General features: G+C 40.0%; 1 protein-coding gene across 2 annotated transcripts in view; it reads left to right on the top strand.

The window, feature by feature from the left end:
- The window catches only part of LOC109037271 (dopaminechrome tautomerase), a 71,106-nt gene extending 59,423 nt beyond the window's left edge, over window positions 1-11,683 (top strand). For both annotated transcript variants that reach the window (XM_072296673.1, XM_072296674.1), the window contains exons 3-6: window positions 785-1,000; window positions 2,733-2,963; window positions 4,964-5,268; window positions 6,287-11,683. In XM_072296673.1, the coding sequence (XP_072152774.1) occupies window positions 785-1,000; window positions 2,733-2,963; window positions 4,964-5,268; window positions 6,287-6,539 (1,005 nt within the window). In that variant the 3' untranslated portion in view covers window positions 6,540-11,683. The remainder of the gene's footprint in view (window positions 1-784; window positions 1,001-2,732; window positions 2,964-4,963; window positions 5,269-6,286) is intronic.
- Window positions 11,684-12,145: the final 462 nt, after the last annotated feature.

The following is a 12,145-nucleotide window of genomic DNA, read 5'->3' as shown; positions in this document are numbered from 1 at the left end:
CCCGAACTTCGGCAGCTGGACCTCAAGTTTTTAGATACGTGATCCGAAAACTTCAGAGATCCATATGACCTCAACTTTGGGTTCCACGTACGAAGTTTTTTTCTCCGTGGAAATACGCATTTTTCAACTTCAGCCATCGATTATACCAATCGAGAGAATCAGCGAAAGTCTTGATCTAACGAATGCCGTTAACCTTTAATCGCATCCTCTACTTCTGCGCCTCGTCGCGACAAGATCATAACTTCGCCGTTTCGTTTTTCCTTCAAAATGTGATGTAGGCACAATACTGACAGCAAATGTGTGCGTAGAGACTCACGCTTTGAAGGAGAAACTATACTCTGGAACGGTAGATACTCTCTCCCATCGCTACGCCCTGCGTTCACCGGCTTATCGATTAACTGTCAGGTAGCTCTTAGAACGTTTCTGCTAAAAACTTGTTCCCATTTATGTATAAGGTAATATCATAAGCTTTTGTTGTAAGAACTTAATCAAATCACACAGACTGTAAGTGCCTCCAAGGATTTTATTGTTAGATCATCAAATGAATTTCAAAGCCAAAAAGTAAAAACTCGTGGAGTCAGAAGGGGAGTAAGGATCAACAAAGGAGGAAAACATATGACTTTAGTTTGAAAAAATTATGTTCTCTGACGAATTGTTTGACGAAAATCTTGACTTGTCCTAAAAGATTCCGTCCAGAGAGCGTTTTCGCTTTTTCTTAATAGTCAAACGTTGCATTGATTTTCAGCAAATTTTTACACAATTTTTTTTTTTTTTTTTATTTCAGGCTTACCCCAGCTGGGAATGGCACAGTGCCGCAGTCACTGGTGACGTGAACAGTCCGCAACATAACTGCACTGGTTTAGTGAGCGTATTCAGATCCAGGATCGATCGCTGCAACCGACTTTGGATCTTGGACAGTGGAATCCTCGACAGTCTCGTCTCCTTTGATGTCGTCTGCCCGCCCAAAATCCTCATTTTCGACCTTAGAACTGATCGTCTGGTATGCCTGACTATCCAATTTCACAATTTTTTCATCTTGAAACTTCATAACCATTATGAAACGGACGAAATTCACCGAGAATAAGGGTCCGTCCTTAAGTAACGCTAAGTAACGCTTTAGGGGGAGAGAGGGGTCTAGGGAAGCGTTACGCCATTTTGTCTTTACGCGTTAAAGGATAGGAACCTACGTCACAAAAACGTTACAAGGGGGAAGGGGGGAGGTAAAATTCCGAAAAAAACGATTCACATAACCTAGGGACGGTCCCTTGTCAAATTGCATTCAGCTTTGTCTGACATTCGATCATTGAATATTCTTTAAAGAACAACAGTGAGGTGCATTTTGTTGAATAAAAAAAGCGATTGTCATTAGGAAAGAAAAGAGAAATTTCATTCACTGAGCACCGTCACAGCTCATCTAAAATTGATCTCCAATTCCTATGCCATGGACGAAAATTTAGACTTAAATCGTCTCTGAGGCACTTAGCCTAAAACTTAGAGGCTGAAATAATGTAAATCGTTTTTGTGGAATTCTACATCACTGCCTTAGAGTCAGATTATACCTAAAACTCATATTGTTGAAAAAACCAACTCACATTGTTGGCGTTTGGGAAATCTCCAATAGTGGTCCCACGAGTGTGGAAAATTTGGTCGCCCTATCTTACGTCTTATCACGCCAATCATGAGATACGAAGTCTAGAGAAGTGCGATTTACATTGGAATCAATGTGGCCGACGCACGGTAATCCCCTGAGATCTCGAAATCACTTAAATGGCGTTGAGCACCTTTTGACTTTGGGGTACTGATGTAATTTCTTTCATTAGATTAGTTGAACATAATAAAATAAAATGTTGCCGTTCAAACACGGGGACTTTTTTTTTAGAGGAGGAAGGGGGGGGGGGCACTAGTGAATACCCATTCTCGGAACGGCAAGTATCGTAACCACTCCGGTATCCAAGTAATTCAACGATCGGGGCATCTGAATATATCGTTAGACATGAACTTTTTATCATACGCGGATCCAGACTCTTCAAACGGGGAAACGGAAGGGGGATCCGGAGAGCTTCCCCCACACTGAAAAAAAATCTTGGTGTATTTACTAAGAAAAGGGTAAAATTACCAAGAATTCAGAGTTCTATTTGATCCCAGTTTTTTCTTGGTAAAATCACCATTTATGGAATTGGTAATTTTACCGAGAAATCTCGGGAAAACAATTGACTCTCTCGGTAATTTTACTGGACTCCGGTAAAAACGCCAATATTTTTTATCGACTGTGGTAGAATTACCGAGATAAAATGGCAAAGTTACTTGGAATTGATTACCAATAAAAGTGGTATTTTTACCTGAAAAAAAAACAGTAAAAATACCGGTTTTTAGGTAAGCTTACCAGTCTGTCTTAGTAAGATTACCAATAATTGGTAAAAAAAGTGAGATGATAAAGGTACCAACGGACCTTGGTAAAAACGCCGGGAATTTTTTTTCAGTGCGGAAAATTTTCGAAATTTTAAAGCATCCAATATGCAGGTTGAGTTAGATTTCGTCATGAGTAATTACCAAATCTGAGCATCCTTCCTTCTTCTATCCTTCTTTCCTTCCTTCCTTCCTCCGTTCCTTCCTTCCCTCTTTTTTTCTTTCCTTTTTATTCTCCCTTCTTTAAGGCAAACGGGGGAGAGCGTACCGAAAGTCTCCCCTCCTTGGATCCACCTATGTTTTACATGCCATTGGTCATTTTCCAGGTGCGGAGCATCACGCTCCCTCAGGAGGTATTGCGGCGACACTCACTTCTGTCGAACATGGTGATCGATCACTTGGGCGACGAGACGACCCACGATTCGTGCGATCACGCCTTCGTTTACCTCTCGGACACAGTGGCACCTGGAATCGTAGTCTACGATGCCAGGAGAGACGCTGCCTGGAGGCTCAGTCACCCCAACATGTTCCCCGAACCGGAGTTCGGCAAATTTACGGTGAGTAGTGACCAAACAGCCCAATTCATGCCCAATGCCGGGGCTCCCTTGGAGCCCCCCCCCCCGCCCCCGCCCCCGCCTAGAGGGCTGATGACACATCCAGAATATCGACGGTGAAACTACCAAACCACGTATCTCGATTTGCGACGTCGCAGACTTCCTGTCATACTTTATTTCTTAAATGAAAAACTACTTAACGTCCAGTCTTGAAAATTTCTGTGATTTTTCCTCTTCGTGCGGAGAAAATTCTGTGAAAATTTCAAGGAATGATATTGATTTGGTCTACTTCAAAAAAATATAATGCGAGCGTAGATTTTTAAACACCGCAAACGAGATACGTGGTTTGGTAGTTTCACCGTCGATATGCGGTAAGAGAATGTACGATCGGATCAAGCCCCTGAAGACCCAACGACTTTGTTTTAAAGACCCGAAGATGAGATTTACGGAGCATAATAGTCGAACTGGACTACATTTTGCAACTCGGAACTAAAATTTCTGAATCGGTTTAGAAACAACGTATGCACCATTAGTTTCCGTGGGTACATAAACGTTTTTACATATGAGCCAGAGATGGTGGTTCCTGATTGCAAAATGAGGTCCAACTAATCATCGAACAATCAAGGATCGGGACACGAAGGAGCTAATCAGGGTAAACACGCCGCGCCATGTGCCCGATAAAGCATCGTGTTAAACCAAATCGTTTTCACCGCGGCGGAAAGCCTCACCCAGAACTGATCATTTATCAGAAGCCTGTGCTGTATTTCCCTGTAGCTTTCATAAAATTATCCACGAACTAAATGCATCTCATCGCGCTCATTACCTTTGCGCTGCTGTCAATAGCTCGTTAAAGTTTTCTTACTTTTTTCACCGTTCGTTGAAGTCTCCAAAGAATCACCGGTGTGCATTTCTCAACTTCAAGGAGCGAGGCGTGAATGAGCGATCATCGATATTTCTCCATTAGAAGTAATGGGAAACACTGGAAAAAAAAAGTCTGCTACGGTCAAGCCGTCTCGGAATCTTGAGAAAAAATCAGCTTGATTCAAGAATTTTTATCTTAAAACAAGCAATTTATTGCTAAATTCAAGATTCGAGATTCTTAATTGCAGCTACCTTATAGCTTGGATCACCTGCTAGCTTGATTTAAGCAGCACAAAAATCTTGAGTCAAACCTGCTGAGTCTTACATCAAGCCACCATGGCTGCTAATTCTAAGAAGTTGTTTCTTGATTCAAGATAATGTATACTCGATTCAAGATTCCTGGTTTCAAGCATGACACGAATCTTGGAAATAGCTGAAAAAATTAGACTTAAATTAAGTTTGCAGCCAACTTCTTGAATTAAGTTTCCATTGGATTGTAACCACTCCGCCTTCATTTTCGACACGGGCATTAAGTTATACATTCCTACATTCTCAAGTCATTCCAGGAGATCTCCAAAAGCCGCGCATTTTAACAGTGCTGCAAACCGAGAACAAAACCCGCGGCAGCGCACGACGACTTCAACATGATCCATGTCGAAGAATCAGTAACGTTTTATCCCTACGTTACGGAATTTTATGAAAAATGAATAAAACTTTCAGTATTTAGTATTGGATCCGAGCATTAAACGAAAAATAATTAAGATTCCGCCGGGTAGCTAATTTCAAGCAGCACGGCCATGCTTATTTCAAGCTATACGTTTCTTGGCGGCAAATTTAAGATTTTTTCCAGCTTGCTTCAAGCTGATTTTGATTTGTTTCAAGCTACTTTTTTTCCAGTGTATGGTCATGCGAGGACGAGAATTCTTGTCCATAGGAAGCAAAGGGTTAAACTTAACTTATTTTACCACTGATAGTATCTTCTTACGGACTTTACGTACACTACATGGAGAACATGTATCGCTTGAATAGGGAGGGAATTAAAACATGGGTAAACAAGGATAAAATATTAAAAACACTAAAAGGCAGGACGTTTCAGGCTGTTCATCGTTTATCGCTTAACTTGGTATTCCTTCTCTGTCCAGCTGCAAGGTGAGTCCTTCACTCTGATGGACGGTATCATTGGTATGGCCATCTCCCCGCCAGGGAGCTACCAGAAGTTGCTGTACTTCCAGGCTTTCGCCTCGGACAAGATCTACTCGATACCGACGGCGGCCCTCCAGGCTGGACCCAACACGGGTGACGACTCGGACCTGCCGGTCACTCTGGTCGGACACAAGTCCTCGCAGGCCGCCCCTCTGGCCTTCGATCCCCTCGAGGGATCCCTCGTCTTCAGCCCTGTAGCCGAGACTGCGCTCGCTGCCTGGGTCCCTGGCTCCAGCGACCACAGGTAATCTAAAAACAAGACGACGGTTCCAACGTTAAGACGTTGGAGAGCGTTCACCGTAACACCTCGTCAATTTATTCGTTTTTTTTTTTTATTATTACAAAATGAATGTTTACGCTGATAAGACTGTGGGAATACTTAATTTTGTGCGTCAAACACCGTCCCGTCAGCGATTGGCGACGGGAAAAAGAAAATATTACACTTCAAATTCACAAATTCTCTTATGATCACCGACAACGCATTGTAATTCAAATTTACAGTAGTACCACTAACGTGGTGAACGCTCAACAAAAACAAAAAAATGTTTCGAGTCCGCAAAAAGTTGCTTCGATTAATACCAATAGAGAATTTGCTCGAAAAAATTTGATTCTTTCGTCTAAGATTGCTGAAGGAGCTGCCCTAGCGGGTTTTTTTTTAAAAAAAAACATTGTTTAATTTTTTTTTATACACGGAAAATTGCAGTAAAATAGATCAAATAATGAGAAGATTTACCTCCTTCTGACGTCATCAGGTGACATCTGCATTTCCCATTTAAAACAAATGTTAGCAGATTTGGTCATTTTGTCATACTCTAATCTGAGAATGGGGCTGTTGCACATTTTTTAAAAATTCATTTTCGTACAGCACATAAAAAATGAGGAAATCCGGATTTTACCTTTTTTCATTGAATCTTCTAGGCGGGAAAACGACTTCCAAAGTTGCCGAAAGCTCAACTTCATTTCAAACAGAAAAATATCGTGCCGACAGATTTCGCGACGTCCCGAGGATCATTGACCGCCATGATCCTTTCACCTACGACTGTTTGTACATGTATATTCCGGTCGTACAGCGGCCATGAAACATTAGATTCACAGCGGTGGTTGAAACCATGGGTCGTCGGGGACCCCTATACCTCGTTGGATATTCCTTGAACGTTGTCTTCCAGTAATATTGAAGCGACTTTTTCTTACATTCTAGAAGCCCTAGAATACTTTTTGAGCTCTCTTGAACAAGTGCATTGATAATATTCTAATTTTTCCAGAGTGGTGGCTTACGATGCGGAGGCGCTGCAATTCGTGCTGGACATTCGAGCAGCAGACAGGGACGGCGGAGCCCTGTGGATAATCTCGACCAGACTCCAAAAATTCATGAGGCAATCACTCAACAGTCGCGAGGTCAACATCCGTCTCATGAGAGTCGTGCCCCAACACCCGAACCCCTACCGCAGCATCCCCTACTCCGGCTACTCGCCAGCCTTCGCCAACAACACCCTCCTTCACTTCGGCAAAAAATAGTCATCATCCCTCCCAAACCACGTAAAAACACGCTTTAGGGTCGCGTGAATTCTACCAATTTAGATTTTTGACCTCAGTTTGTTCTATGGTGATTCACACTCTCATGATCGATGAAATTAAGAATATTATATTCAAACTTTAACCGTTCTGTGCACTGTCGTATGCTGCCATGCTAAGGAAAAACTCCGTTTGAACCTTCAGACGTTGCCAAATTTCTTGCGATACACACTGAAAAAAAAGCCACGAGCTATGTAGACATATCGTCCGTTCCGGGCTCAGAGGCCGAAAGTTCCGGGTGCTGGAGCTGTAGCTTCGATTGCTCCGGGTGCTACGCCCGGAACACGGGCGGTATGTCTGTACAGCCTGTTTGTACGGCTTTCACGGCTGAAGTTTTTTTCAGTGTAGTGCGGCTTTTCCTCGAAAGTTTTGTAGATTGCTCTTCCAATTTTTCTGTGAATTTTCTTCACAATTTGATGTAAAGCGTCTGAAAAATTGAGGGAAAAATATTCAAAACTATCCTATGAATACACATTTCGTCGAGGAAAACTTGGCAGCATTCGAATGTTTACGGTGTTTTTCCTTAGCACGTCAATATTGGCCATACTATTTGGTTCATGTAACGGTATGGTAATGCGGTTCCTCGGGTCACGCCACCGACCTCTTTTCACAGTCCGGTTCATTTTACAGAACTACTTTACAATTCACTTTGGCTTGTTTGAAATTCGATCACACGAACCGAATTATGATAGCATGAAACGAGAGGTACAGCAGTTGCATAAACCGAAATACAGTAACATGAACCAAGAGGCACGGTTACATGAACCGAACAGCACGGCTAATATGGTGTTCAATTGATTAGGCCGAACCTGTATTCCTCTGTATGGTTTTCTTCTTATACCAAATTTGAAAACTATGAATGATATTATGACGCTGAATGTACGAGTACATTCTGTTAGATTTCTGGCATCACGTAGTGTACTAAACTTGACCTACACTAAAATAGTTTTTGGAATTAACGGTAGTATTAGTTATGCATTCATTAACGTGAGGATCACTTAAGCTTCAGCTAAAGCAAAGTTGCCATTCCGAGGAGCCGTGTAAAAAAAAAATCAAATAGAATGCAATGATATTCATTCATTTTTCCGTTGATCTTAACACGAGGGGTTTATTTTCGCAGTAAAAATAATATTGAAGCACAAAACGAACATTCGGCAAATCTGTGTTCATATTAACACGATTTTTGTCTTAATTTTAGTCATTTTCGATCTTTTTATCGAAATTAAAATAATTTATTAAAACAAGTCATCGGAGCAACTGTAACTAAAACAAAAAACCACAGTCATATCATTATTCATTAAAGATTTCATTATTTTCTCTGCATCATCGAATGAGCTGAAAAATATGAGATAGACTTGCTTGTAATGAAAGGCAAAGATAAACTTAGGACTTGCGATTATGGTGATAAAAACCAATAGGAATGAGGTTTGCTTGATGATCAATTGAGACACCCAATAAACTTATTCGCCACGGGTCTGTATACTATTTAAAGTGAGTAATTTACATGAGAGGGGGCGCTATACTCGGGGACTAGCTTTTCAAAGATAACTTTCGTTCATGAAGAGCAATGAACTACAATATCACGATATTTGATGCACCCGTATTTTATGGACAAATTAAATTCAGAGATAGAGATTAAATTTACCCTGGAGGCTGCACTCAAATAGATAACTCGATATTTTTTAAAAACAAAAATTGTTTGAATAATAGCAATACTGAAAAAAGTCAGGTAATTACAAATAAATAAATTTAACTGTCTGTTTATAGATTTATCAATAGTTTCATATCATACTTTTCTGATACGGTTTCTTGAACGTCCATTTCAATGCTTTTGCAAGCCCTAGAAACGTTTTTCTTTGGTTTTCCATTTGAAAATACGCCAATCAAAAAATGAATGCCTCAATGCGATCATCCATTTTTTGGGACTTTATGCTCCTCAAACGAGTAGCTTACAGAAAATGGCTCGTAAGTACATTTCCCGTCTCGAGATTCGGCGAGAGCACTTCCCGGTAGTCCACGTACCTAAATCGAATTTTTTGAAGTTTTGCATTTCGAATGTGGTCATGGGTGTCACTGCCTTTTTAAAAATATGGAGCTTCTTCTAAGCATATTGACAATGTAAGTAACTGAATTTTTCAAAAACTGATGGTTACGACCATTTTACTTCACGCTCCTGAAATAGGCAATACCAGTATACGTCGGATGAATGAAGTATTCTTAAAATTGCTTCGTTCGAAGTGCCCTCGTTGGATACTTTGACGTATTTATGCTAAAAAGAACCACGTTTAACTCAGCACATCGTTCCTTTTGGCATAAATATGTTCATTTTAAACTTGAAAAACGTTCCAAAAATTAAACGACATCGCTCTGAAACGTTCACTTTTTTGCAGAGAAAATGCAATTTCAGGGTTCACCGCCCTCTTAATTAGGAGATTCACGTAAGGAAAAAGACAAAGAATATTCCCATGTTTGGCAACCATGGACGTAAAACCGATTGTCGCTCTGCAGTGCTGTTAAGAGTAGAGACCTGGTGAAAGTTGTTACTTAACTTGCCAAGTCGGGAGTACTTCTCATGGGGAGCTTGACCGTGTAAAAAAGCTGCTCTGGTTACATTTCAAATATCGATACATAGTTGCCAATGTTATTATCACCTGAAAGTTTATTTTTCCAGGGCAACGCCACCATTGCCCGCGAAAATCCTAAAAAGGTAATCCTGGCTGAGAAAAAAATGACTAATTAGCTCAGGGATTTTTGTGACGTATTTCACAGATTAAAAAGAGGAGTTTTTCTGTGAAAAAAATAAGGCTGAGCTATATCCCGTAACTCTGAGATGTTGTTGTGGCCTTCCACTCTTTTTGTTTTGTAACAAGTCAAGTGTGGCTCATGGATATAGCGATGGTGTTTCAGAGAAAAATCTGTCTTGTAAAATCATCGTGCCATGTAAACTGTTTAAGTATCATGTTCAAATTAGGTACCCATGTCATGAAATGTGCGATAAAGATCGCACAAATTTGTTACCTAGGCTAGTACAAGCGCCCACTCTAAGTTGCTTATTTGCTCTCGATTTTTCCCTTATATTTAATTTTGCATCCGATGTTAACCTCAAATCGTAAGTGCCCAATGATCATTGTGAAGCACTAAGAGTCTCCTCATAACCAGCTGGATAAGTACCTGGCTGCATATTTCTTGAAGATCAATAATCAAATCAAAAATATTGTACACCTAGGCATCCATTGGTCACATTTTGAAGATTTATAACGTTTTGCATGTACTTGACGGATAGTTCTTGATTTTTCAAAATTTTGATCGTGAAATCGATAGGTACAACTACAGGGTCTGCCAGATCATCCGTGGCAGGTTTTTTCCTCAGTTATCTCAGGCAGTGGCATGGCGTGCTTTTCGATATATCGATTGATACGCCACTCAAACCTATGAAAAAAGATCGATTATCAGGGTGTTCGCAGCGAACACCTTATTAATCGATTCTTTACCATAGCTTCAAATGGCAAGATATCGATAATCGATCATTCACGCCACGCCACTGCTCAGGTCAGATCAAGTCGGATTTTGCAGAAAAGGATAGGGAGCCGACAACAAGGAATCCAAGTATCATCGTCCCATAGCCCTTCAGACTCCCTCGGGAGGTAAAACGGGAGCGTGGCTTTAAAAGTTGAGGTTCCCTTCAAAATTTTGAAATTACTCCATAAAAGTCAGAGTGTACGGAAAATTTTACTCCACATAGATACCAGTAAATCCAATATTCGAGTAAAACCAAGAGAAATATTTAAGTGTCCGATTTTCCGCTAGGTTTTTGCGCCGTTTTATGGCATGGCATTCCTTTCTGCATATTGTGCCTCGATTTTTCTTTACTAATCACTCTATTTCGTAATGATTTGAGTATCCAATGTTAACATTGCATGAAACGTGAGGAAGCGGTGGCTCTTATTTCTCATTGTAACGAAAAACCGAGCAAAAATTCCTAAAATGTGTACGACAACCTCCAATACAAAATTCATCCGAGCTCTGTATTTTGGAGGTCTGAATTACTTTCGTTGTATTACTCGTCTTTCTAAATCGCCAGCGCCAAGTCCAAAACAATTAAATCTAGAGAGTAACTTTGAACCAGGATATTTTTCAAAAAATAATAAATTCGAAGAATCATACGAAACATGTGCTGCAAATTAAAAGTACTCGTTAATGTGTAAATACTGTAAGTTTATCTAGTTACTTTAAGTGAAACTATGTATTGTGTACATAAGTAAGTCCTCACGATGCCATATGATTACAATTTGTTTTCCTTTGTCCTCTTGTAAAGTTTTATCTTTGATTTTACCTCTATCGTGGTTTGATAATCCACTTTTGTGATTTGTACAGTGATTACTTATTTTAACCGTATATTAAGTGAGTTGGGAAAACCAAACTTTTTACATTTTGCCATCGTGTTAGGTAATTCTTGGTGTTTTGTTTTAAAAAAAGGCACGTTTGAAGAAGAAGAGATTTGACCTTAACAAGACAAATACAAGATGGCCCTTTCATAATCGCATTTATTAGGTTAAAGAAAACAAAATCATGGAACACGATATTTTATGAATCGGCCTTACCTGCGAATCAATAAGTAATTATTGTAAATCTGCTAGAACACGGAATTTCTTTTTTTAGGATTCCTATTATTGTCCAGTGGAATCTATGAGGCATTCAAAAATTAAATATGGATCCTCTTCTAATTTTGATACTCTTTATTTTTGAGTATTCTTGTCCTACCAGTCATGGGCCCATTTTGTAGACGTCAATTCAACGAGTTTCGAAAGTTCTGCGCACCGACATGCTTTCAGAGTTTCTTTGTCCTGTAAGTTTTTGCCCCTTCTTCATCGTAGGAGGGTGAAATATTACTTGTGAATCATATATCATTATCATAATTTATCATTATTCCTGATACATGAACTTTATGTGATCAAAATTGTCATCTTTTCAGGACATGTTTTTACGGGCTCAATAGAGTAGTTTTATTCAGTCATGTGCACCCGGTGTAAAAACTAATGTGTTTTGATGTTCTCGTTATTTTATGTAAATAAAGATCGTAAGCTGCAGTTTGGTATTTATTTATTATCTGAGAATAAGAAAGCAGCATACGGGACCCCAATTTCATCATTTCCATATTTTTCTCGATTTTCTCATCACTTCAATATTAGTAACTCTCTCATGCGAAAAAAGGTAAATTGGTGCTTTTTTTAGTCCCCAAATGATAAATCTTAAAAATCTTCTCCCTGATGCATAAGGCGAATTTTCGCGTACTGCCGACCTCCGTTACAACAATGCGAAATTCTATCCGGCGACGACGACGGTGCGCCTACAAAATTTGGTTTTCATGCTGGCTGCACTGACAAACACATCAAAAAATTCTCGACCCACCTCCCGAGGTGCAAACGTTGGCCAAAATTCATCAAGCAACTGATTTTACTTCTTGACTTCAGCACAGGGTTCTCTCCTTTGGTTTGGAACCTTGCCGATCTGGTTGAAACAGTTGACCAAATTTACTAATTGTGAGGCGT

This window comes from Bemisia tabaci, chromosome 2 (genome assembly GCF_918797505.1).
Source record: "Bemisia tabaci chromosome 2, PGI_BMITA_v3".
Classification (NCBI taxonomy): Eukaryota; Metazoa; Arthropoda; class Insecta; order Hemiptera; family Aleyrodidae; genus Bemisia; species Bemisia tabaci.
Note: the sequence above shows the minus strand (reverse complement) of the source record. Positions and strands in the feature narration are given on the sequence as shown.